Raw genomic sequence first — 26,034 nt, 5'->3', positions numbered from 1 at the left:
ACACAAATGTTGTGGGAAGACAGCAATACTTTAGAGAGAATAACACAAAAGGAAATACATACAAATCCCCTAGGAAATCAAAAGTCCAGAAAACTGAGCCTTTTCACCTTTTTCTTTATGGCAAAAGGCAGAAAGCCTCCTCTCCCTCTAAAAAGCAGCCAAAAATGTAAACCAAACCTATGTCCTGTATTTGAGAAGTTGAATCCATAAGTCCATATCAACCGAAGCTGGTGACAGAGTGAAAAGTGACAAAGAAGCAGGAGACCAGATGGCTCAGGGAGACATTGGTGGCAACGTGCAGACTGCCATCTGCAGAGCCACTGCATGATGACAGCAAGGCTCATTGCAAAGATATTAATTGCAGAACCCTTCCTTTACTTGATTTTCCTATGTTTGGTCACAAATGTGTGTTACCAGAGGTTAGAACTGCCCGGGGGACTCAGCTGGGAGATGACCATCCCCAGCACAAGCTCTCAGCATTTCTGGTCAAAGCTCTGTCTGGATTAGCCATGTGCTCCTGCGAACGCCCCACGGAGAGCATCTGACCTTGCTGATACTAAAGGAAGAGCTGATCAAAAAAATGGCATCATCCTTTCCATCATGGTGAGTGCTCCTCACCTTGGTGGCTGTGGTCTGTATTTCACTGACAATGAAGGAAATGAGAAGAAATTAAGATCCTAAGATCACCAACCATAAGGGGAAGACCACATCAGTTGTATAGGGAAAAGTTTTTCCATGACATTCCTAAGTTTGCAGTTTACAAGTACAAATAGCTAACCCAGTAATTGGTATTTAGTTATAGCTGAGCAGCATCAGTACTAATTTTTTATTTTAAACAGGAAAAAACTTGCTGCTCCCTCCCTCAAAACATCTTGAGTTAAGAGATTTTCCTCTTTCAGAAGGCTATATTTAACCAGATTGATTCTTAACCGGAAATAGGAGTAATAAATAGCCTTTGGGGAAGAAAACCTATCTGGGGAAGGCAAACCAAACAAAAATATATATGCTGTGGCTATCAGCCAAACTATAGGTGGAGCACATTACAGATGTCTTTGAGATGAGTTACCAAGGAATTTTATTAGTCCATCATCAGAAGCCAAATTAGATTCCGCTGTCTGTTGAATGTCAAAAAGAAATCCAAGTGGCCTAAATGATTTTGTGTTATTAAGAAGGAGGGACTTTGGACCTTTTTCATGTATGTAAGAAGCAACTGATGGGAATGTGAAAATTTTTCCAGTCATGCTGATCAGAGGAAACACCATGTAAGTGAAAAAGATGCCAGATTCATTCCAATCTCAAGGAAGTTTAGGAAGCCAGAGTTGAAGGTTACACAAGTCCTTTTGCAGAAAGGAACAAAAGAACCATGTGTACTGCTGACTCTGACTGTGTCTCTGATTTGGCTCCAAGCAAGTTCAGACTCACCCGGGTTTGCCTGCCCAGTGCAAAAGTGCTGGTAGGTCTACCCAAACTGGAGCTGAATCCAGCCCACACCAAATAAATCTCAGATTCATTTGTCCCACAAGGCAGCCTGAAATCCAGAACATATAAAACAAAAAGGAAAAGCCACATAATTTTCTGGTTTTCAAACTCCAGGCACACTTTTTGCTGTGAGCATTCTTGCAGTCTGTTTCCTGACATTAGAGCAATCTCTGATGTTAAAAGTCTGCCAAAGACCAACAAAAAGGAAGACAGAGCTAAGAAAACTCTGCAAGAAGGGACTATCCATTACCACCACAGCTGTAGGAGTCTGGTAGTATTCTTCTCTGCCCTCTTTCAAGAGAATGGCCTGCAAAAGTGACTGAAGCCATAGGAGCAGCACAGTAGGTAAGAGAAATTACCAAAAACTTAGGGGTAAATTAAACCACAACCTGTTGCATGGAGGCTGTGTGCCAGCAATCAACCAGCTGTCAGAGAAGGCAACAGTGCAAAACATTTTGGCACAGGTAACAGTGTAACACAGACATATTTCTCAGGTCAAGGATATGGCAAAGAGATCAAATAAGTTGCATCTAAGCAAGTTTGGGACGCTTTGTGTTTTATACTGCTCAGGTCATTTTCTTTGATGAAAGAATGAGCTCTTCATAGCTGTGCAGCTTGCACTCAGTCTCTTCTTCCCTGATATTGTGATATTAATTCAAACAGCAGTGTTTTGTACTCCCTACCCAAAAGGCTGCAGTTATTCTGCATGCAGTGCTTATTTCAACCTAACCTTCTTCCTCACTCTCTCTTCCAGTACCCTCTCCTTTTGTGAGTTACTTACTCTCCAATATCTTTAACTCTGAGTTTTCCTTCTGGAAAGTCACTTCATAATAAAAACCATTAAGTCAGAATATAACTGCCTTAATTTAAAACATTAAAGAGCAACCATGTATTTCTTACAGTAACCTTGTTTTCCCAAGGAGGCTAGGTACTAAAATATGCAGACTCTTTCTTGGATAAACTGAGAATACACAAATGATGTGATGTTCTGTACACACAATTACCATTTGTGTTTTAGAGCCTACTAGATCATTAATACTGAAGTGGCATTTGCTGGGAAAATTGCTGGAGAATGGGAAGATGAGTCTTAGTGCCCTGTTTGGAACAGCCAACATTGGCTGACCAGCTGCCTCCTCAAGTCTGTATTTTTAAATGTACACAAGAAGTTTTAAAATTACATTGATGAAATTGTAAAGAGAAATTAATTCAAAGAATATAGAGAACCTTAGCTATGCACACTTCCTAATGGTCATTTTTCTGAGAAATACCAATGCAATATCAGCAGAGAAGAACTTCAAAATGAAGACAATGTTTTTCTAGTTATTCTGAAAGATAAAATGCCCGTCCAAAGGAAACAGTTCAGCTGAGTAACTGGGGGATCAACTTGTTATTAATTAACAAAGTTAATAATAATTTTAATAACAAAACAAATGATATTTCATTGAGAATGGAAACTGGCTATAATTTCAGAATTAAATTAAAAGGAAAAAATCCTGCAGGAAATTGGAGTCATTATCTGGTTATTGTACACTATATTATTATTCCCTACCTGATAAGAACCAGTAATGAATAGATATTCTCAGCTCACAAGAAAAGTTCTCCCAGCTTTACAAGGGCTATAATTTAACTTTAAGGGGCTTGTTTCCTTTTTAAGATGTCATCTACCATCACATTGCACTTGATCAATGGCACTTCAGCTGACCTGTGTCTTTGGTTTCCTTTGGAGGCTCAGAAAACTTCAGCTGCCATAGAGAAACAGTGTAAATATAATGAAATTCAGGAGTCAATATGAGCAGTAAAAACATTCCTTCTTAGAAGACAGTACAGGCGAGCTCACGAAATGAGTATTTCCATATAAAGATCATCCTTGAACAGAGAATATTATATTCTATGCATCTCTTCAGTCCCTAACATAACTCATATTCCAAATAATTGGCATATGTCCATTATTTCATAGAAAGCAAGCAGTGTTAAATCTACTTTATGGCATTGAGATTATATACTGTAATATCAGAAAAGATTTACAACACTTTTTTTTATTATTATTCTGGGCAAGATATTATCTATCATGACACCTTCAGTCTAATCTTTGACAGCCTATCATTTAACTCTGTGATCAGTTACTCAGCTGGCTCTGTCTCAAATTTCTTTCCTTATAAAATAAAACGGGCCATTGCATCTTTAGTTCCTTAAGCATATGAAGTCTTCAGACTGGCATTAGGCAATTGTCATTGGTGCTAGAAAATCAACCATACAATATTTTGCAGAGACAGGAGTATGGTTTATAAAGCAAATATATAAAGTGGCTCAAGGTCACATGGAAAAACAATGCCAAAGCAGGAATGTGAATCCCAGCCTCCTGAGTCCAGGGAGCATCCACACAAAAGCTACTCCTGAGATGCTGGAGCAAGGAGAGTGGCAAGACAGGTCTGCCCACTGCATATCTAAGTCTTTTTAACTTCCCACTGAATCTCCCCTGATTTTTAAAATCAGTGGTTTCTTCTCATAATGAAGCAGGCGTATAATTTTAACTTGATTTCAAGAGAATTACTGTAATTGCCACCACCAGAATAATAGATCTGCACAGAGAGAAATGGCTTTCCTCTTGCTTATGCCATTGGAAAATTTAATTCCTTGTTTAACGCATTAAGATATCTCACTAAGCCATTTGCTTGCTACTCTCAATATCTGCAAAATACGGTCTGCAAATGAAGTTCCTGTAAACAGTTATTAGTTTCCAAGTGAACTAATACCAATAAAATCAACAGAGTTTGACCAGATCTTTTCTATAGCGTACAAAGCCACCTTAGAGAACACTTAGAATATGTATTATGGTAATGTGTCTCTGACCATATAAACAAGAGAAAGTTGCTGTGTCAGATCTTTCTTCGTTCATATAGAACCAGACCAGCTGGTTTCTGCTTTCTTTCTATGGCACTGCAGGAGCAACAATTTTGGCTTGAAGACAAGACAAAACAAACCAAAAACCAACAAACAAAAAACACACAAGAAACCAAAAAACAGCCCCCAAACCCTGTTCCCTAACCCCCATCCAAAAAAAAAAAAAAAAAAAAAAAAAAAAAAAGAAAAGAAAGAAAAAAAGAAAAAAAGAAAAAAAAAGAAGAAAGCAAGCGAAGCGTCTGGCATTTGAAAGGATGAGTTCAGTTTGAGTCAGAAGCAGCAGGTGTCACAACTTAAAAACACTTCTGTATATTCAGATGTTACATATACCATAAAAGTAACCACTATTTCAAGCAAGGAGGGAAACTAGAGACACAGCTTGTTGGTGTCCAGAGTTACAATAGGCTCTCACAAAGCCACATGAAATGGAATTTAAGTGCCATCTGAAGGCTAGCACAGCTGGCAATAAAATTGTGGCTAATGAATCACAGGATAAACAGGTCAGGACTTTCCCCATAAGGGATTCGGGGAAGCCAGAGATAAATTCACTTGCAGAGCAGGAAGAATTTTGAACAAACTGCCTCCTGTGAACTGTCTTTATAGATTATATATATTAACAGCAACACAGTTCCTGTCTTAATCATCTAATCTTAACAGATGCCTTGGATTAAAATAATTTTCTCTTCCAGACAGGAGTAGCCATGACAGTAGTACAGTGTTTCTAAAGCAACATATCCATGCTCTCCCTTGGGATGGGCTGTACTGTAACTGCACAAATTATTGTGGTCCAGGATTCCAGCATGAGCAGGGCCTGAGGCTGTCAGGCAGATCCAGAGCTATAGAGAGGGCAGTGGAAGGAAACGGAGCATGGAAACAAAACAAAACCGATAAAGATCTTTGAAAAAACTGGGATTTGCAAGATGCACACTAAGGTAAATAACGGCTGTGGTATTTGATGTTTGTTTAACTGGTTTTAATGTTTCTGTAGTTCAAATATCAAGAGATGATTCTCTGTTACTAAGTACCAAGACACTCTCCAAAAGCCTGAAAATGCTTAGCGCAGCTATTCCATTTCTTATATTCCACAAGTAACAAACTTTCTAAGGAGCTGGATTCTAAAAGCCAGAGCAAAGAAAGAGAGGAGAAACAAACAAAAAAAAGCAGCAGCCCACACAGCATCAAATGAGGGTAGGCTCAGTGCTAAACAGCAGATGATTCTTACTGAATAACTGCCCTAGATTTTGCAAACAATACAGGGAACAAAAATAGAAACCCATTTACATATTGCTGTTAATAACTTTATTTATAGTGTCACAGCTAGAGCACAATAACTGCAGCCATGGCTTAACTTGAAAGCCATTCACTGTGGAAGAGTCAGACAGATACTGTTTTCTCAGCCCTTATGCAACTGAAAAAAAAAATAAAAAATCCTGCTGACAACAGCCAGTCACCAGAATCTTTACAAAGAACCAGAAAAAAAGTAAACACAAGTCAAAGGCAAAAGCAAATCACCCCAGGATCCCACTGGCCTCTTCTTCTCCTGTTTATTTCAGCCATGCTCTTGTTAATCAAGGAACACTGAGGCTAGAAAACCCAGCAGGTAAATTTTCACTTCAGTTTAAGCCTCACGATAGAATCTCACAGGAATTCTTTTCAGGGGTTTTCCTGGGTTATTTTGTTTGTTTGTTCAGGGTTTTTTTGTTGTTGTTTATGAATTAAGAAATATAGGCAGAGCTCAGAATAAGTCAACAGCTACAATAAAAAAAGGATATGTGTCCACTGGTTAAAAACATCCCTATGATATCTGCACTGCCTGCTACATGACTGTAGCCAAATCTTTGCTGGGAGCCCATATTCCTGCCAGCTAAAATACCACTGGCCCATCACAACAGACTGGCACATTTTTAAGGAACAGAAACATACACATAAATTTTTAGCCTTGATTCCCTAGTAATCTGCAAATGCCTTCTATATATAACTAAATGCAGTGAGTGTGCAAGTGATGAAACTCTCTTTAAGATTCCACCTTAGAAGTGATAAAAGTGGACCTGGTTTTTCCTTTGGCTCAATCCAGTCTTAACTGGACAATGGGCTATTTTGGACTGGGAATGGTGGTGCCCTCAGGACCTTGTGCTGCAGCTGCTCATTACATATAAAATGCTCAGACTAATTAGAGGCAGAGACAGAAAGCACCCCGATCTGCCCTGCTGATTGCAGCATACTCTGTGACACAGAACAGTGGGATTCAAGCTGCTGCTTCGGGGTTTGAGTCTTTCATATAAAAAATGAAACAGTTAACAAAAGAGAATGAGGACCTCTCCTAGGAGATGTGGCCTCAAATGCCCTCTGGCACATGGGAAAACTGAATTTGGATAACTTGCACCAGCATGTGGGTCGAGTCTATGCTCCTGGATGAGTATGGCATTCCTCATCCCTTGTGTCTCTTCAAATCTTCACTACCTCTGTCTTTCACTTTCTGCCACCTGGAATTCTGACTGAATTAATTACTTTTTCTGAATTTTCATTTTAGGGAGGAACAGAAAGATGCCCATTTGGTATGGCAGCCCAGCTGAAATGTGGTGCTGATTCCCCCTTCAGACACAGCCAGCAGACACGAGAAGTCCCCAGGACAGACAGTGTGTGTTTGTGCACACTCTTGGCTTGTTCCTCCTGCACAATTCCTCTGCAGCACAGGCAGGGCAGAGCCTTCAAGGTCTGGTTTTAGGACATTTCTGTAACAGGAGCCGGGCATTTCTGAGCTCTAATCAGCATTGCTACCAAGTCAAATTAAAGAAATCACTGTCAAACCTCCTCTGTGGGGTCGACTGATAGCACTGGATACTTACACAATACAAGCAGGTATTTTGAGGCAGTGCTCATTATCCAGCAAGATGACTTAGGATTTGTTCAGTTATTAGTAATACAATATATGCTGTGTCTGATATACATGATGGAAAAATAAAAGCTGCGGGATATGACAGAGCAAAAAACTACAGCTTTTATGATCCTCGCTGGAAATGATCCTTAAGTCTCCAATAAAAATAAGCTAAAAAGAGATGAAAGAATACACAAAAGACATTTAAATAAGCCAGTGAATACATGGTATTTCAGTGAAATACATTGACCTAATAAATGCTAATGAAGTCCATACCAGGCTTCTGTATTACCCAAGTGTAGCCCTGGATTGTTCTCAGCAGCCACGCCATTTCATAGTGATTGAACAAATATTTCTCCTATGCTGTTCTAAGAATCAGAGGTCCCCCACAAATCACACATTTCATCCTTAAACACAGCTTTAGTTTTTTACAGTTGTTCTCAAATATTATTTTCTCTCATTTTTTTTTCTCGTTTGCTTTTAAGCTTTCAGAGAAGATATAATTTTCGATTTACTCCTCCCATCATTACAGACTTCCAAGGAAAAGGAGCTCAGCAGGCAAGTCACATCTGCAATTTCAAGGTTTCCAGGCTTTGCAAGAAATCTGTAATCGCTTGTAATTTCAGTAACAAAATTTTGTTCCGTTTACAGATGAAAATGACAGAGAGTACTGGATCTTAAAAACAGAATATCACTTTTCATTTATACTGTGTAAAACAACTTTATCTCTACATTAGACCTGTCATCTTAAACTGTGACCTGCTAAGCACTCTTCTGCAGAAGGGAATATTCTTAAGGAAGAGAAGCAAGGATAGCATGAGTTCTTCCTCCTTTTTAATTGAAACAAAATAGAACTATTTAAATCAAAAGGCCTCTTTTTTTCTTGCCTGGAAAGAAAAAGAATCTCACAAAGGGGCTTACAGTAGTTTTGAATGCAATCCAGAACAAAAGGTTCCAAGTGAAACAGAGTAATTATACTTTTATGGATCAGCATTTGGCTTCTGTTGAAGCCTGATCTGTGACTAGAATTGCTCAAGTTCCCCTGAGCAGAAGCCAAAGTTTTGTTTGCTTTGTTCTACAGATTGAGTCTCATTAGCTCATTCTTTGGAAACAGTCACGGTAGAAAGCAGCAGTGCATTGGTGTGTGTGCTCCCAGGAGTGGAGGCTCTCCCTCAGAACTGATATGTCACAGAACCTAAAACTGGATGCATCTGGTTTCCATTCTCTCATCTCCTTTCCTCTTGTAACTGCTAACAACTGCTAAATTTGCTCAATTCTTTGAAAGGTTTTTTGGTCTTTCCTATTTTGGTTTGCATACCTGGCCACCCCATAAGTACTTCACCAGCTCTATGACATGGGTCTCTCATCTTCATAGCCTATGATGTTACAAAACATCTCTCCAAATTGCTACTGCATTCAGCACTTATGTATGGGTCTGACAAGCCTTGGAGATAACAGAAATTAAGTAGCTGTCAGAAGAAGGAGGGTTGTCCTAGTAACGCCCCATTAGCAACATAATCCCCACAATGAACAAGAAATGGACCCAGTGTATTATCAGATTCTGGAAAAAAAGCATGCTTAAAGTAAAAAAAAAAACACCACCACCAAAAACTTCAAACAAATGAGCTGACATGGTGGACCAACAAACTATCATTACCAGATCTCTGCTGGAAAAATTCCCCACTGCCTCGCACATTCATGTGGGATGACACGTTCCAGATGCTCTGCACAGTTACTCATGGGGACAAAAAAGGCATTTATAGATCATCCTACAACTGAAAAAAGGCAAGGTCACCCAGCTTTCTGCTTGCCACTTCATGAGGAGATGTCTGCAAGAGGGCTAGGAGAGAACCTTCTGCTGATAGTCACACAGATCCAAGTTTCACAAGCAGTCACTGCAGTAGGTTTTTAGGCTTGGGGATCATCTTTGTAGGACTGGAGCTGAGGGAGTTGATTAGAAACCCTGATGATTCTCCTGTACATTTAAAGGGTTCATTTAGGAGTTTGGCTCAAAAAGGGACATGGCAACTTGTCAAGAACACCCTTAGAATTTCTCATTGCTGTTAAGAGTCTCAGCTATGTGCCTGACAGAACAACCACAAAGATCCCTGCTGGCCACGGTATCAGGGAAAAGAATACCAATATTCTGTACCTGGTTCTCTGTTTAAAGTTCAGCACACAAATGCTTTTTTCCAATAGTTTTCAAAGCTATTTGCAAACTCCCAAGTCCTCAGAATCTATATGGTCTTAAAAATCCTTATTCCACCACTTAAAACAGTGTGCATCTTTCTAGGGCATTGTAACAGAAACACAAACTGAGACAGAAAAATCTGTTTTCTGAAAAGAGGACTCTCATCATTCCACAAGGCCAATGTCCTGCCAACTGTGTGTGCTGAAATTCATTTATTCTCTTTGGTCTTTTGCCTCCTTTCCTGTTTTTGCAATCCTCTCTTGCTTCTCATTTCTGTGAGCTCTCTTTCTGAAGCAACCTGTTCTTAGCCTGGTTTCCTATAGAAACACCACTGACACAATAATTTTGTCTGTACAGTCAGTACCAGCCTCCCCTAACTTCTTAACCTCTTAGTGCCAAGCAAAATTAATTAAAAGGAGGTAGTTTAAAAATATACTATGGATTTTAGTTATTGGAGGACACAGACTCAAGTTAGCAATGCACTAACCTGAGTCACAGGATGCCAGAGCACTCAAATGCTTTTCTCCACTAATTGGTTTCAGGTTTTGTCTCTTTATAATTTATCCAGTGTCAAAATTATATATAAACCACTAAGAACAGATGCACAAATTAGCAACAATTGTTGAGGGATATAAATATGGAATAATAAAAGAGAAGTTAATCCATCCCCATCCAAAACTATACTTCCATTTACAGCTTCTGTAAGAGGGTTTTAAAAAGTTTTGCAAAGTTCACTGCATTACAGAATAAAAAGTTTAACTGATTTTTTCTTTTCAGTCATTATAGTCTAAGGAGGAAGAAAAAAGGTGGGATGATTTTAACAAGAACCTCTTCAAACGTTATATAAACTCAGTGTTCTTAAAACCACTTTGCATGTTAACTACATGACAAAGTAGTTTCTTAGCTGAAATTTAACCAAGTCTTTACAAGAGGAAAGCAAGTCTGTACAAGCAAGTCACAAAAGCAAAGTTTTAGTCAGAAAAGACTCAGTTTTCCTTGTCAGGGTAATTCTAGAATAGAAAGGTTGGAGGGAGATTAGTTTAACGAACATAATTTGATGCATTTTTTCACTATAAATTAAATACATTTGTTCTCTCTATCAAGGTAGTGAGCACTCAGAGTTAAATTTTAAAAATAAATTAATTTTTTTAATGTACTGTTGAACAAAGAAGAGAATCTGAACAACCCTGATGGGTTAAAATACTGCTCTGTAAACTTCAAGCACCTTCATTATTCTCTCAAATTACTATTCATAGTATTTCATCATTAAAACATCTAACACTTCAATCCACCACCCTGTGAACTTCATAGACCCTTGTGTAAACTCAGAATAGCAGGGTGTAAATTATACATCACAGGCCCTTCCTAATTGCTGCTGGCTTGCTGGTGGCTGCAGATCTGCAGTCACCTGGCACGCTGCACTCTTGGGATGTTATCTTTATTGCAATACATGTGTTTAAGTAATGCAACCAGTGGGGTGCCTTGCAGCCAGTTATTTATCCATTTTGTTCTTTGGAGGGTACAAGGCTCTCTCCTGGCCCTGAAGACACCAGGGGTTCCCAGTAGAAGCCAAGATCACTATATATTTCCTGTGCAAAAAGACAGATCTGCAGACAATGAGATAAAATTGCTTAAAAAAAAAACCTAAAAAAAAAATAATAAAAAAGCCTAAATAAGTTAGAATATACTTGTTCTTCTCAAAGGGTGCTGTGCACATGCACAAAAAGGTAGATTTGATGAAACAGATAAATCTGTTCAATCTTTGGCTTTAAAGATTTCAAGACTGAAACATTGACACATACTTATTGAAAAGATGGAGTGATCCTGAGCTGAAACACCTCCTTTAATGTTAACCATTAGGCTTACTGCACAGCTTTAGTGACAATGGCTACAAAATAGGCAAATTCTTTTGCACGTGGATTTTAGCTTGAATGCCTTTCTTCAAAAGACACTGATCTTTCCTCTCAAAAACAACAAATCAGCTAGGAAGAACGATGAGCCGAGTAATTCACTGTCACCCATGAGTGAAACCTAGTTCCACACTTCCTAAAAATTATTGGTAACTTAAGAAAAAATCATTACATTTCCTGGAAAATTAAAAAGCCAAGATTCACTCCAAGCAGACATGGATGAAATTCTCAGCTCTTGACAAGGAAATAGAAGAGTTCCCATGTAGGCAAAATTCACTGCTGTCATTTGGGGAAAGGGGGGGGAAGGCTGATTATTTCCCTCCTACTCACTTTTCTCAGCCTCCAGCCTCAACCAGAAGTTATGGCAATTAAATGCAGTGGGCCCCTGAACCCACATGAAACCCACACAGTTTCCCCCCACCTACCTGTAAAAATAACCTTCTACTGTTTGTAGGCATATGCCTTGAATGAAGAAAAGGAGACAGAGGTCTTCTAAGACTCGATACAGAGAAACAACCAAGTGACATGACCACAGTTTGGGAGTTGATTGGAGCTCATGGGAGACATGGGTAAAACCTGTTCTTGGGCTTCCTCCTGCTTAATGTTAGTCTTTCTCATCTTCAAACCTAAATCATCAATTCTCATTCTGCCTCCTCCCAAAATGAGGAGAATGCAAGGATGGAGATATATTATACAGTAAATACTAAAAACATTAATTGCTCCTGCTCTTCCCCTGAAATGACATCTTCCACAGAAATTAAAGTTACATAAACCTGGGCTGAGACAAGAGATTTGGGGAATCTTTGAGAATATCCATGGAAGAACCCTCCTACTAGCTGCAATCAGAGCTCAGCTTTATACTTCTATTTATATTGATAAGTCCTTCAGCACTTGAATACTTGATGTCCTGTGTGCAAGCACAGTGGGAGAAGGGAGGAAAAATATGTTTGCTTAGTTGAAATTTTCACAAATTTTACAGCACACAATTACATAGCACCCTGTGTTTTAAGAACTCAACACACTTCACAAGCAACTAATTAAGCATCAAAAGGCCTATAGGGCATAGAGGTTACATTCACACGGTTTGATCTGAATATCCTGACACTCAGCCAAAGTGCAACTATTTTTAAGGTCATTTTTAAGGGGAGAATTTTTGGTCTTATAATGTAATTAAATCAGAAAAATAGTTAAAAATGTTTTTCATATTAAAAGGTGAAAGGAAATGGACCGCTTCTTTTCTGCATATGGTTTAGTTCCAGTTGTCAGGATGTTTAAAAAACTCTGAGATCAGGTTAATGTTGTTGAGTACATGATTCACAAGAATTATGTGAAGAGGAGAAGAGAGGAAATTGTCACTTTCACTGTGCTTGGATGCCAGCCCTAAAATAAGCTTCCTGAAACAGTTCATCAAAGGAATTTCAATAACAAAGCCAACCTTTATCCCTTCACAGAGGAATTCAAACCTCTTTTTTATAAGCACAGGGATTACTATATATGGCCAAACCTAGATAACATTAAAGCCATTATCACTGCAGTGAGATACTATAAATAGCAATAGTAATGTAAAACATTTAAAATTCTGCTTGGGAAGCATGAGAGAGAAACAAGATTATCTATGCATATTTAAGAGTTTGTCTATCAGACACAATCTCATTCATGATAACATGAACTGATTTAGTTACATAATTCACCTTGTTGTTTACCCAAAATTACTTGCATAGTCCTGGGAACTCCTTTCCTGATTGCCTTTGACAATAGACTTTATATTTAACACACACATGTGTGGAAAACATCAGATCACACTCTGAGGTTCTGGATTTGTCAAAGTTAATTCTCATTCATTAATATCAGGATGGGAAATAGTTTCCTTCTATGTCAAAAGGTTCTGTTTGCTCTCATCAAAAAAACATGTATTGACCCCAGACTTCATCTAAGTTTCATCATCAACTTAAATACTTCAGAAGAACATAATCCTGAAACAAATTTTGCTGCTGACAGGAAATTATATTTTCATTGTGGATAAATTTGTCTCTGAACTTTACTTTCCATAAAAGTAAGCAGGAGATTATGAACTCATTCACAGGAAGTCCTGATAAGGCTCTAAAAAGATTTGCTTTTATCCATTCAGGTTAGAAGGACCATTGTATTTTGCTTTAAGACATCATCTTTCCTTAGACAGAGAGACAGCCCACTCTCTCAGGGAAGCATAACCCAGTAAGCAATATCGTGGCAGAACTGCCCCTCAGTAAGTGACTTTTTTTTTTTTTTTTAGCAACAAAAGGCATGTAACCTTTTTTAAAAAGAAAAAAATGAAAATATCTAAAGTGCCTAGTATTTAAAACTAAGCAGAACATGGTCATTTAAAGACTCCTCATTTTGAAATAGAAAAAAACCCACTACACAGTAACTTCATGTAATTTTAGAATAACATTTTCTGCTGGCATGGTGGTTTGAGTTTGTTTTTTAATTAAAATCAGAGGTGGTCCCGAAAGCCCAGACCCAATCATCCCTGAAAATTAAAATATTTAATCTTGTCTGGAACAGAATCTAGTAAACTACTTCTCCCACACAAAATACCAAATTAGGCTGAGAGCATGAGGCTGTGCTCTTGTGCCTCCTCAGTTCAAAGGGCCAAAGTTAAAACTGGGTGGATGGAGAGCTGCAGTGTCAGTGAGGTTCATTATTTTAACATCAATTGTGAAACTGGTGAGGAACCACACAGTGAAGATCCAGTAAAAGTTAAGATCTCAGGCTCCAGGCATTATGATGGCAATCAAACTTTTAAATCAACAGCTTGTGAAAATTCCCATCCATTACAGTTTAATTTCTAATGACTACTTTAATTTTCTTTTTGACTACTCTAAGATAGCAGTAGAAGAGAGTCACTGGATACAGCTGATGGAGGAGTGAAACTTGTAGCTCTGTGCAGACACAGGGACCTTCCCACTTCTATGAACAGCAGAGGAAATGCTCCTGCTTACAAATCATCAACAGGAAGCCAGATTCAATGGCTGGGCACAGTACCCTTGCACCGACTTCACATACTTCTCAATTGCCTTGACACAATAACCTTTAGCTCATAAAAACTCAAATCTTATGACATTTTTGAATAGTGACAAAAACAAAACAAAACTGCTTGGAGCATTCTCACCACAAAAGCCTCCCCCTGAGCATTTCCCCACGAAAAGTAAAGAACATGCTTGCTTTTGTTCAGCTGGTTCATTAATTCACATCATTCAGATGCTACCCCCCACCACCAGGGTGTTTCTGTGTGCACGTAAATGCTTAAAAATCATCTGCAGTCATTCCCACTAGAGGTGGTTTCAGTGCACCCAGGCAAGAGGAAAGGCTCCATGCTGAACTCCTAGTGTGAAATGAGTCATTTGTTCCAAATTATGTTTCCTTTTTTCAATATTCGTACTTAGTTATTCATTTCCCTAAAGTACATGAAGATGAGATGTTTCTAAGCTACCTTCTATTTGCTCTCAGTACATACACTATTTTATTTCTATTTCTTATTTCTTTTTTCCATCCCTCTCCATTATCTCAGTGGGATTTGATTTAGACCTTGTAAGTACACACAACGAAGTCCATACTTAGAGGAAAGTATTCTTTAAGTTATTTCCCTTTGCAGGAGCTTTTGAGACCTCAGCCTCCCTTTGTACTGGAGACAGTCAGCACCTGCAAGGGCTTGATTCCTATATGTTCATAAGCATGAGGAAAAAAATTAAAATTACTTTTAGGCTGTCAAAGATAATCCATTGTGGAAATGTTCATATTACTCTAACAAACACAACACACAAAATGTGAAAATTAAATGTTTGCAAACTTCTTGTTGGCTACTTATCAGGATGGTCCAAGGAATTGAAAATCAGCAAACTATTTTTTTTCTATACTCTGGGTCACGTGTCATTTTTTGTTGTATCTCTATACCAGCCATTATCTTTGGACTGTTTTTCAATATTTTTTTCATGAGAATTCCCTCTTTTATTAGAATTGTTCATGTGTATATTTAGTTTACTACCGTTTATTTAGGTTTTGTTTATTTAATCATAAAGTTAAAACATCAAATAAGTATCACTGACTTAGTACAGTCACCTGTACTAAGATTTGACTGTACTAAACAACGTTCAAACCTGAAAATAATGACATATGGAAACAGATGTGAAAGGCAACAATACCATGCTGACTGGTCTCCTGTCATACCTAATAAATTGCATTCGGTTTGAATGTCAAGCTGACCTTTGAGTATTGGAAAAAAGTGATTTTTCTTCTAAAAGAATTCAGAAACAGCACCTATCACAAGAAATGTACACTTTCTTGAACAAGTTCAGTGCTATTATGGGAAAAAATTAATGTACAGACACAGAACCTAATCTAATCTTGTAGCACATACTTTGCCGAGTGCATTCTGGATGTTCTTTCCCTCACACCTTCATCACCATAAGTATAATCTTTATTTTTCATCACTAAACGATTATTATTTTTTACATCTGATAATGTTTCTATCTTTAGAATCACAATGATCTTTATCTGCTTATTGAGTCACAAACAAAAATATGAAAGTCTGAAGCCAGCACACAGACTTGCTCTGATTTCAGTGAGTTTTGTATCAAACTCTACATTCAACAGTGAGCAGCCTCCTACCAGTTTTGCGCTTCTACATTTCCCCTCTCTTCTGTCCTCAGTGCTTAGGAAATGTCTTCAAATGCTTCAGAATTTCTTGTGAATTTCACTGTATCATTTATTGGAGATTATGCAGGGCAGATTATGTTAGAGGTTTAAGATACCCACTTTTATTTGTTGAGCACTAAGTATCAGAAAATATAACTCCCCAAGGTACATAATGCTATGTAACAGAGAAGGCAGTTCACATAATAACTCCCTGTTGGAAGGGGAGATAGAGAGGAGAAGAAAGGAAGCTCTCTCTCTGTCTCTAGTCCATGTCTCAGTGGAAGTATTTTTCGTCTGACAGAGCTGTTACACAGTTCCAGAACCTGGTTTATCAGAGACCTTAGTGATCCCAAAGAGGGCAGGTAGGGTTAAAATATATCAAGACTAAGTTAGGTTTAACTTTCTAACTGCAGTCCATAAAACTATCAAGCATCTGTTGTACTGATTGCCTTTTCAGTGAGAAGCAAACAGTGTGAATGGTGATGTTAAGAAGTCCTTGGGGCTGGACTATCCCCAAAACACAGACTGGCCTTGGTTTGTGTGACCAAGGAGCACCACATCACTGAGTGACTGAGAGGTGCCAAGGGCTGTCACTAATGGATGCCCTGCTTGTACTTCCAAACTGGCAGAGACTTTTCTAAATGATCTTAACCTCAACTGGAACAGCTCTGCAGTTCACCCCATGGAAAATGATGCCAGTCTTTAACTTGAATCTCATCGGCGCTTATCAAAAGGGTGCTTGCATGTGTCAAAAAATAACTCAACCCATCTTCTTCAAGCCACTGAGACTCACTCCAGCAAAGGAGTAAAAAAAAAAAAAAAAGTAATCTAAGAAAAGATCAATTAAAGAATTCAAGTTGCGTCTCAAAGAAAGACACTGCAGGAATGTGGCAATCGTCCTACCATCTTAAAAACAAACTTTAAAAGGTGACACTTAATAGAGCCTTTACACTTACTTTGGATTATGTGTCCCTGTCATCTCTAAGTTAAGTGTTAAGTGCCAAGCACCAGGGGGGTCCCTCCACCCCAGCAGCTGGGAGATGGGCTACTGTTCTTACCTGACATTGTCATGCTTCTGGATGTAGATCTTATGAAACATCATATCTTCCTGTTTGGCATTAATGTCAGCTTTCATCTCCATGGCAACATGTCGAGGAAGAACAGAGAGCAGGAGACGCTCCTGTGGAGTCAGACAGATGAACCAATTAAAACACCTGCTGCCCAGTTAACAAACACACTTTGTTCCTTACTGGGGAGAAATGAGTCATCAGTTTGGTGAGAGATGAGTACAACCAAAAGAAACGGTCTCCATAAACCCATCAGCTGATCCCCTAACAAGTCATATGCAGTTCTGTCCTAGCACCACAATAAGAGTTCAACGATTTTAGAAGAAAAATTTTAGTTTGTCATCCCAGCTGCACTGGGCTTGTGATTTATGGTTACTAATTCTTGCAAATGAAGGAGACATGCAACTCTAAAAGCACCCGTGCATTGTTCTTGGAAGGACTCTGACAAATAATCCTGTCTGACTGCACACAGTCTCTCCTCATCACCATGAAGTCCTCTTCCACGTAGTGCCAAATTCCTTCCTTTCCTATCTAATCATCTAAGTACATTCCTGCAACAGCACAAACCTGTTCTTAGCAGCTAAAAAGTCAATAGGAATGTCCTGATAGAACCAGCATGAAAAGTCAGCCCAACTACACAGTACAGTTATTACACTTTAAGACTTCAACCTGCTAATATGCATGATTGCATTAAGACCTTTAAACCTACTCACTCACCTACAAGAGTGTTTAAAATAACCACCTCCATTAGCAACAAGTCATGGCCCTCCACCCTCACATGGTACTTTTATTTATTGATAATACTTTTAGCGTGATTTCCATAACATTATTTTAAAGCTGTATATAGTTTTGCATGCAAGGCAAAAATTAGTTACATGACTAAATGATGACTTTCTGGTAATTTTCCTAAAATCTCACACAAAAGCCTGTGCTTGTTATTATTCTAAATTTGGTGGCAATTTCATGCTGAAGCTATAGAATTTAAATCTGCAGGTAATATGTTCCCCAAGGATGTATTCATGTATTTCAATATATTTGTGTATTTCAGGGATCACACCTGAGAAATTCTACCTAGATCTTTTTATCCCCACTCACACCCCTCATGGTTCAAAGTTTTTGCTATGGTTGACAAAGGTGGAGAGCATCACCTCTGGGGTGACCACAGCTCCACCGTGGTCCAACCTGCAAGCAGTGCTCAGGAATAGCTGAAGAATCCCTAAAACTTTTGTCATTCTTATCTTTATTATTTTTCTTTACTTACAGTGAGCAAAGGGAAAAAAAGGGCCTTCCTTCTGGACAAGACAGACACAATATGGCATAAATGGAGGTCTCTAACCTTACCTAATAGCTCACTAATTCTCAACACCACAGGGAAGAGCAGGGCTCAAACACAGACCTGACTCAGAAGGACCAGCAATCCTGTACTAAACCTCTGTGCCACTAAACCTCTTGCCCATACCAAGTTATAGACCCATTTTCTGCTCTCTAATTTCTAGTTTTAACTGGAAGTTGCCCATTTATTCCTTCTTCTAAGGAGAGAGAAGAACTTTGGAGGAAGCAGATGAAGATAAACTCACTGGAAATGTGCTCAGCACTGCCTGGGATTTCCTTTTTTTTTTTCCTTCAGTGTGTACCTTAAAGAGATTGTTGCTTGCCTCTGGTCCCTGAAGGGGTAGTAATAACACAGAAGATGGGTTGGAGGGATTTCTATCTCCTCTGCTCAAACCTGCAGCAGTCCTGACAAGATACTTGCTTTTTAAAGTACTCTCACCTTCACTAGCATACTGTGGGTGCTAACAGTCACATACCCAATTTTTTTTTTTTAAAAAAAGACCATAACTCATGTTCATGCCCTCAGGCTCCTGTCAACTATTAGTCTACTCCTTGAGCACAAAAGCACAACATATTTGTATGCTTTCCAGAGTAACTGGTGTATGTGCTGCTGTCATTTGCATATTATAATAGGCATCCTTGAATGTGTGAAAGCTGCTATTTTACGTGTGATTTTACACATCCTCCAAATAACTCAGAGCTTAATGGGAAGTCCAGGGGCACCCACGAGTTTGGAACTCTCCCTGTAGGCGCACAAGTGCAGAGGGATGTTTTTTAAAATTTGCTTGCAAAACAGGAACATGTTTAGGGGACTGAGTTTCTCTTACTAATACTCCGAGAGATTTTCATATAGATTTCTGCATAACATTTACTTGAGAGCCCCTGCCCCCACTCTTCCTGACATCATAGGCCAGATTAAATCACTGATATTGTCAAGATACTTGGTATCTCCAGCAGATGAGCTAATACCACTTTAAACAGTCAGCAATTGGGGAGTTAGACTGACTGATCAAGTGAAACAAATTCATGTAGCACAACATTCCTTCAGGTAGGGTGATGAGCCATATTACAGAGTTTACCATTATATTTAATCTGTTTCTTGCGAGCATCACAATCACAGAAAATAACCTCAAAAGCTAACAGGAGCAGGCTGTAACAAGTGCCTTTATGGAGCACAAACCATGCTAAAGGGCCTTCAAAACAAGAAAATCACTATGTTTTATTTCAAATGGAACACAAAAACTAAAGTCTCCACTAGAGTACAAATTTTTTTTTTTTGCTATAATGACTGGATAGCACTGCAGCCCTCACTATAAAATCATTTATTATGCACGAGAGAGGTGACTGCTATAAGAATAACAAGGTAACAGACTGACCTGATAAAAAAAGCAAGAGCAAATTCATATATAATTCTTTTTTTCAAAATAAGATGCAAGTATAGTTCCACTGAGTTATACATTAAACAAACGCATTCTGAGGAGCATTAGTCTCTAGAATAGGCACAGATGAAAAACTACAATCAGATGTACTCTGTTTACATATATACCCATAGATACAGGTATATGTGGGCACACATCCCTACAACAACTCTGTACTATCCATTTGTCCTCAGGTTTTACAGCACTTATTGTTTACCATAAGTCAAGAGACAAGAAAGGAAGGAGAGAACAATATTTCAGAGACAAAAGACAAACAACGCTAGAAGTAAACTGTGCAGTCCTGAAAACCCACCTCTTAGTCAAATCCCAAGTATTTGCTTACTACATGTTGTGGAGAATAACTGTTTTGTCATCTAAGAGTATTTTATTCTGGGCAAGTAATAGTGATTGCTGTTATGGCTCTGCCCTAGGATATTTCAAATAATGAAATCACAAGAAGTCTCTCTGCATTTGACACTACATTTTTATTCACTTTCTTGATGATTTTAGCTGCTGTTAGATGCTTAACAGATGCTTAACAGATGCAGAGAAAAATACACCTTCCTTTCCTGGAGATCATCTGCCTGTCTTTAATAGAGATCAGCACTCAGAAGCATCATCAGACAGCTGGAAACAGGCAAGCAAAGAACAATGCTGGGCTATGCAGTTGTGTTTCCCTCCAACACTGTTTGGAGACTGCCTCTCCCACATATGGGCTGACCTACTCTTATTCGTGCCTGCTGGCACCTCAGGAGTATTGTGATGCATTATACATAGGGATGCCCCTGAACTGAACCTGGAGATCAATGTCAGTGCTGGCTGTAGCAGCAAATAAGCTTATTAGGAGCTCCCAGGACACACAGTTACTGCTGGAAGTACTGGAGGGTACTTCTAAGTGACTGTCTCTGACCCATGTTTTTTTGATGTCCTGGCTTTTTTCTCTACAGGGGGCAGAAAAAGGCATTAAGCTAGGGACTTTTGCAGGGCTTTTTTCACTAACTGCTTCCAACACGGAAGCTACTAAATCCAGAACAGCACAAAATAAATCCCAAAGCCAGAATAGCACAAGCATTTGAGCCATCCTGCTGAGGTAGCCTCTCAGCAGGGAGGCCAGAGTAATCAATAAGTAAAACAGGGTATTCTCTTGGCTCAGTCCTTTCTCTGTTTCAAGGTGTGGAAGGAGAAGCAGCTGCTGGCTTCATCTTTCCAAGTCTATGTTTATTACAAAGGAAAAAGTAGCCTTGAGTATGAATCTTTTTTTTTTTTTTTGTACCTATGCTAATAAAATAAAGCATGTGTGTACATCATTTCACAGTAAGGGTTAAACAGTGTGTAAGCCAGAGGTATCCCATGAAACACTGCCAAAAGGCAAATCCATAGATGCATATGTGCTGAGACACGAGGGAAAATTAAGCTATGTTGCCACCCCAGTTGATTCACTCCCCTGAGCTCTTCCCTAAACCCACAACCAAGCTCTCAGGTATCTCCCTACAAGAGTGGAAGTCCTGTTTCATGATTCATTTCAAACTGGACTGGACAGACCAGATGTACTGCAAGGCAAAAGTATGTGTTAGCAGGGAATAGTCAAGCTGCCCTAAGAGATCTTTCATATCTAATTCTGTGGACACAAGGGATTTGTGGCAAGAAAACCCATGGGGGAGCAGATACATTTGGTATCCTTGGTGACTAGGCTGCATACTGCCAGCAACAGGTTTTTTATAGCAAAAACCCATCAAAGTTGGTGATGGATCTTACATTTTGAACAAGCAATTCACCTATAAGGTATACAGAGGTGTGCAAACAGGTAGGAAGCTTTGGGAAAGGTGGGAAGAGGACTCTCTTTGGAGGTATCAAGGGACAGTATGTCCTGTGGCCCAATTTTTACCTTTCACTTCTGAAACCTGCCTTACAGATACCTGTTGTCAGTGGCCTTGCTGGCAAACACACCACATTTTGACCTTGTGAAGAGTGTCAATCTGAAGCCTTTGTGTTGCATCTGCATTCAACATTTAGCTTGAATGATGGGTGCAAAAAAAACATGTACTCTCTGCATCCTGTGCAATTTTAATCCACAGAGCATAGACCACAGGGTTTGTTGATGTGTGCAGAGAAATCCATCAGGATACTGGGGAAGAAATACTCCCCCGAGTTCTCTTTCAAACCTTTAAAAATCCTGCCCTCTACTATCAGCCTATTCTTGCTTGGATTAGTCAAGAGGAAAGAGGCTTGCAAATCCCATTCTATAGGAACAATTTTGCATGCTAATTCTGCTTCAGCAATTTCATTTTTTTTGTTTCCCACTATTGGTCTTACCTGCTGCTGGTTTTCCCTCTGAGAATGCAGTCTGGCTTGTATGCATTCCCTAGTTTCCTGGAAAGCCTGTCTTTGGGACACCTCTGCTGGGTAGTGGGTACACACACCTACAATGTTTGTGCAGGAGAAGATGAGAACATTGGAGACCAGCTGCAACAGAAGAAAAAAAAAAAAGAAAGAAAAAAAAAAAGAAAAATACTTGGTTATGCTTTGGAAAACTGCCATCAGTAACAAAGCACCAGCCAGAACCCAGCCCCTTCCACAGCTCCTTAATCCAAACCATGCTTAAACCTCAAGCTCTTAATTCCAGTGTATTTTACCTCTCCAGTCTTTAAAATATAAAATTTCCATATATGGCCTTAAATAAACTTACTTAACACTGTGAATTACTTCACTGGTAAAAAATACAGTTCCATTGGTAATTCTGTAATCTTGCTTTTGGTAATCCAGTAGTTTGGAACTAATGTGACAAAAAAATCTATCTAAAAACGCATCATTGCTCTGTCAGCTAAGACTCAGGCAGACAGCAATACACAAACATTTTCTTGTTGTGCACCTACGTTTCTGGCCAGAAAATGTATCAAAAATAAATGGAAGCATTGTTTTGACAAAATGCTTAAAACACTGAGAGGAAAATGTTGGTATTCACGAAGCTTAAGAACAACTAAATAGTTTTTAAAAATCTGTTTCCAATTTAAAAATTTATGTTACTAGATAAAAAAAAAGTTCTTTACATTTCCGTGAACATGACTACAGAAAGAGCTGGTAAGCTGGCAACATATTTGGACTGGATGAGCACAATGGAAAACCCACATTGCTCTTCTGCTTCCACGTGGTTATATTTTGTAAGGAAGCTGCCACACAACTTTTGCTGCACAAGTGTTGCAATCTTTTATTATCCAACTATTTTTTAATGAAAAGGGGAGGAGGGGAGAGAATCCATGCTCAATGGTGTCATTCAGTTCATGCAAAATGTTCAGAACTGCTCCTGATGGTATCATGTAAACATTCCCCTGGGCAGAGGTCAGTCCCAGTGCAACTTTCTGAGAGTTGCACAAATTTGAAAAACCTCTCATCTCTTCTACTGGGAAAGACTATCAGACCTGCAAGATTCTTAAAAATAGGGATCTTGGGTCTTTTCCCTAGTGAGTCCAAACATACCCTTTGCCTTTATTAATTTTTTACTGAAGAATACACGAAGTAATTTTCAGAACAGCCCATTCACTGAAACTATGGGGTCAGGCTGTGAAGGGCAGGAGGGGTGCAGGGCACCCCTCAAACTGTGAACCCACAGAGGTGATCAGGACTCCCCAGATCAGCTTGGTCACAGTGCAGGAGAGAGGAGCTGCCCTCATGTCAAACACAGACCCAACATCCTGAAGCTTAACAACCTCTCCAAGAAATCCCACTGGGATTACTCTAACTCTTTAACTACATCCATACAATCAGGACAGCAACAATTACTTTATTAACATCTCTGGCCTTGAAACAGGATTTAAGCAGGAAAAAGATCATCCTTCAGCTCAAAATAAGCAATACCTTAAGCTATAGCCAGCTGATGGACTTCTCTCTGTGGATGGCAGCCAGTAGATGGCAACACTCCAACTACCCAAGCTGCTGCATCAGTGCTGCATTTTGGGCCATGTCCCTGCAGTGAGTTCCCACGCTTATAGAATCATAGAATCATAGAAGTGGCTGGGTTGGAAGGGACCTCAGAGATCATCAAGTCCAACCCTTGAGCCACTGCCGCTGTAGTTCCCAGCCCATGGCACTGAGTGCCACATCCAGGCTCTTTTTAAATATCTCCAGGGACGGAGAATCCACCCTGGGCAGCCCATTCCAATGCTTGATCACCCTCTCAGTAAAGAAATTCTTTCTAATGTCCAACCTAAACCTCCCCTGGCACAACTTGAGACCGTGCCCTCTTGTCTTGCTGAGGGTTGCCTGGGAAAAGAGACCAACCCCCACCTGGCTCCAACCTCCTTTCAGGGAGTTGTAGAGTGATGAGGTCTCCTCTGAGCCTCCTCTTCTCCAGGCTGAACAGCCCCAGCTCCCTCAGCCTCTCCTCATAGGATCTGTGCTTGAATTTTTTTTTTGTAAGGTAAGGCTAGGAGCACAGGCAGAGGTCACTCCTGAACAAGCCAGCAGAGAGATTGGTTGCTTTTTACTACTTCTGAGGGCACTGTGCTTACATGATTGGGCCACTGGAGCTTTGTCTCAGCACCGCACTAACTTGGTTGCACCACTAGAGCTCATCACCATTATGCACCATGCTACAGGACAATGGCCTGCAGGTTATAGATACCCACTGGTGATTAGCATCAATGCCACCTATATGTACTTACAGATAACTGGTTTCCAAGGAGGAAACCATTACCACCCCTACAGATTGCTCCTTCCATCTAAAGAGTCCACACTTCACACAAAGGTTGTGCTATTGAAGGCATAGGTCATACACAAAACTGTGAAATAAGCCCTGATCCCAAACTCCCACGTTCCCTTCACAATTACATGCTCACTCAGGTCTTTCTAAGGCTGTCTGGATCCTGCCAGATCCAAGGCTCTCCATCTCCCCCCTCAAGCAAGTAACACACCAGACAACTTACACACAGATCCTGCCCAGTTACCCTAACCCAGTGCTGCATCCAACAGGTATTTTATAGCGTTTTTTTTCTAATAATGATAATTTTTAGGATTAAAATCCTGTCATAGTATTAAAAAAACCCACTAGAACTTACTATAATAAAGACAACACAACTTTAAAACTGAACAGAAATTGTTTTTTCCTAGCCATTACTCTTACTCCTGCTTCATGGATGCACTGATTGTGGCAAAAACACTGTTGTCATGATGATGCTTTGAACATCCAAGCTGTACAGTTAAAGGCATATGATTCATGGAGACCAACATTGTCAAAGGGGAGTGCAAATAACCTCATCAGACTAGGCATTATTGATAATGTTTGTGGATCACAAAGCCATTTTAGTTTTCTTCACTCACTGATGTCATTTTACACAAACCCAAGGGACTTTGAACAGTGATTTACAAGACAGATTCAGATGACCACGCTTCACCAAGTAGGAGCAAAAACCATATTGTAATGTAGTTTTTAAATAGAAGGGGACAGATATCTGTATTTATTTTTGTTAAGAATAAGCTCATTTAATTCACAGTGTTGCATCTTTGCAACACCCTGAAACATAAGGGGAGAAATTACAATGTGATGTTGAAGGTATCAAAGATTGCAGGGCTTTAAAACTGAAGCTCATACTATTTGCAGTTACACATGAGCAAGAGCATTTTGTTCAATATCTGTTCACAATAATTTTCTACACAGGTGTTTTAAAACATATTAAAGAAAAAAAAAGCTTTTTAATCTCAGTATTTTTTTTTTCACAGTCCTCTGTCTTAACAAAATAAATTTATATCTTGGTTGCCAAACAGTACTACTTGCTTACCAAGCTTCCTTGGCATTTTGCTATGGTAACCAGCTTCAGTCCCAAGAGGAAAGAGATGATGTAGATATTAAAAAACTGATTCCCTAAGCTCCATGGCCTGAAAAGTAAAAACATTATTATGGCAACTATTTCAGACAATCTGTGCTTGAAGAGCTGTTCAAGGTAATGGGAAAATATAGTTGTCTATTTTGTAGTTGATTTCCTTCCCCTGCCTAGCTAGAGATTTAGACTAAGAATCAAAGACTGGTATGGGTTGGCAGGGACGTTAAAGATTACCTAGTTCCAACTCCCCTGCCATGGGTAGGGACACCTCCCACCAGACCAGGTTGCTCCCAGCACCTTCCAACCTGACCTTGAACACTTCAGGAATGGGGCATCCACATTTTCCCTAGACAACTGGTGCCAGTGTCTCAGCA

At 39.3% G+C, this 26,034-nt stretch overlaps 1 protein-coding gene across 3 annotated transcripts in view; it reads right to left on the bottom strand.

Annotated features, from left to right (window-relative positions):
* ADCY5 (adenylate cyclase 5) overlaps positions 1 to 26,034 on the bottom strand; it is a 200,692-nt gene that overhangs the window by 62,590 nt on the left and 112,068 nt on the right. For all 3 annotated transcript variants that reach the window (XR_011726474.1, XM_071746644.1, XM_071746645.1), the window contains exons 2-3: positions 22,161 to 22,310; positions 17,089 to 17,210 (exon numbers count right to left, since the gene is read on the bottom strand). Coding sequence is in view for 2 of the 3 variants with exons in the window: in XM_071746644.1 (XP_071602745.1) it covers positions 17,089 to 17,210; positions 22,161 to 22,310 (272 nt within the window). In the remaining variant the exon portion in view is untranslated. The remainder of the gene's footprint in view (positions 1 to 17,088; positions 17,211 to 22,160; positions 22,311 to 26,034) is intronic.

This window comes from Heliangelus exortis, chromosome 6 (assembly GCF_036169615.1).
Source record: "Heliangelus exortis chromosome 6, bHelExo1.hap1, whole genome shotgun sequence".
NCBI lineage: Eukaryota > Metazoa > Chordata > Aves > Apodiformes > Trochilidae > Heliangelus > Heliangelus exortis.
This window is presented reverse-complemented; position numbering and strand designations above follow the sequence as displayed.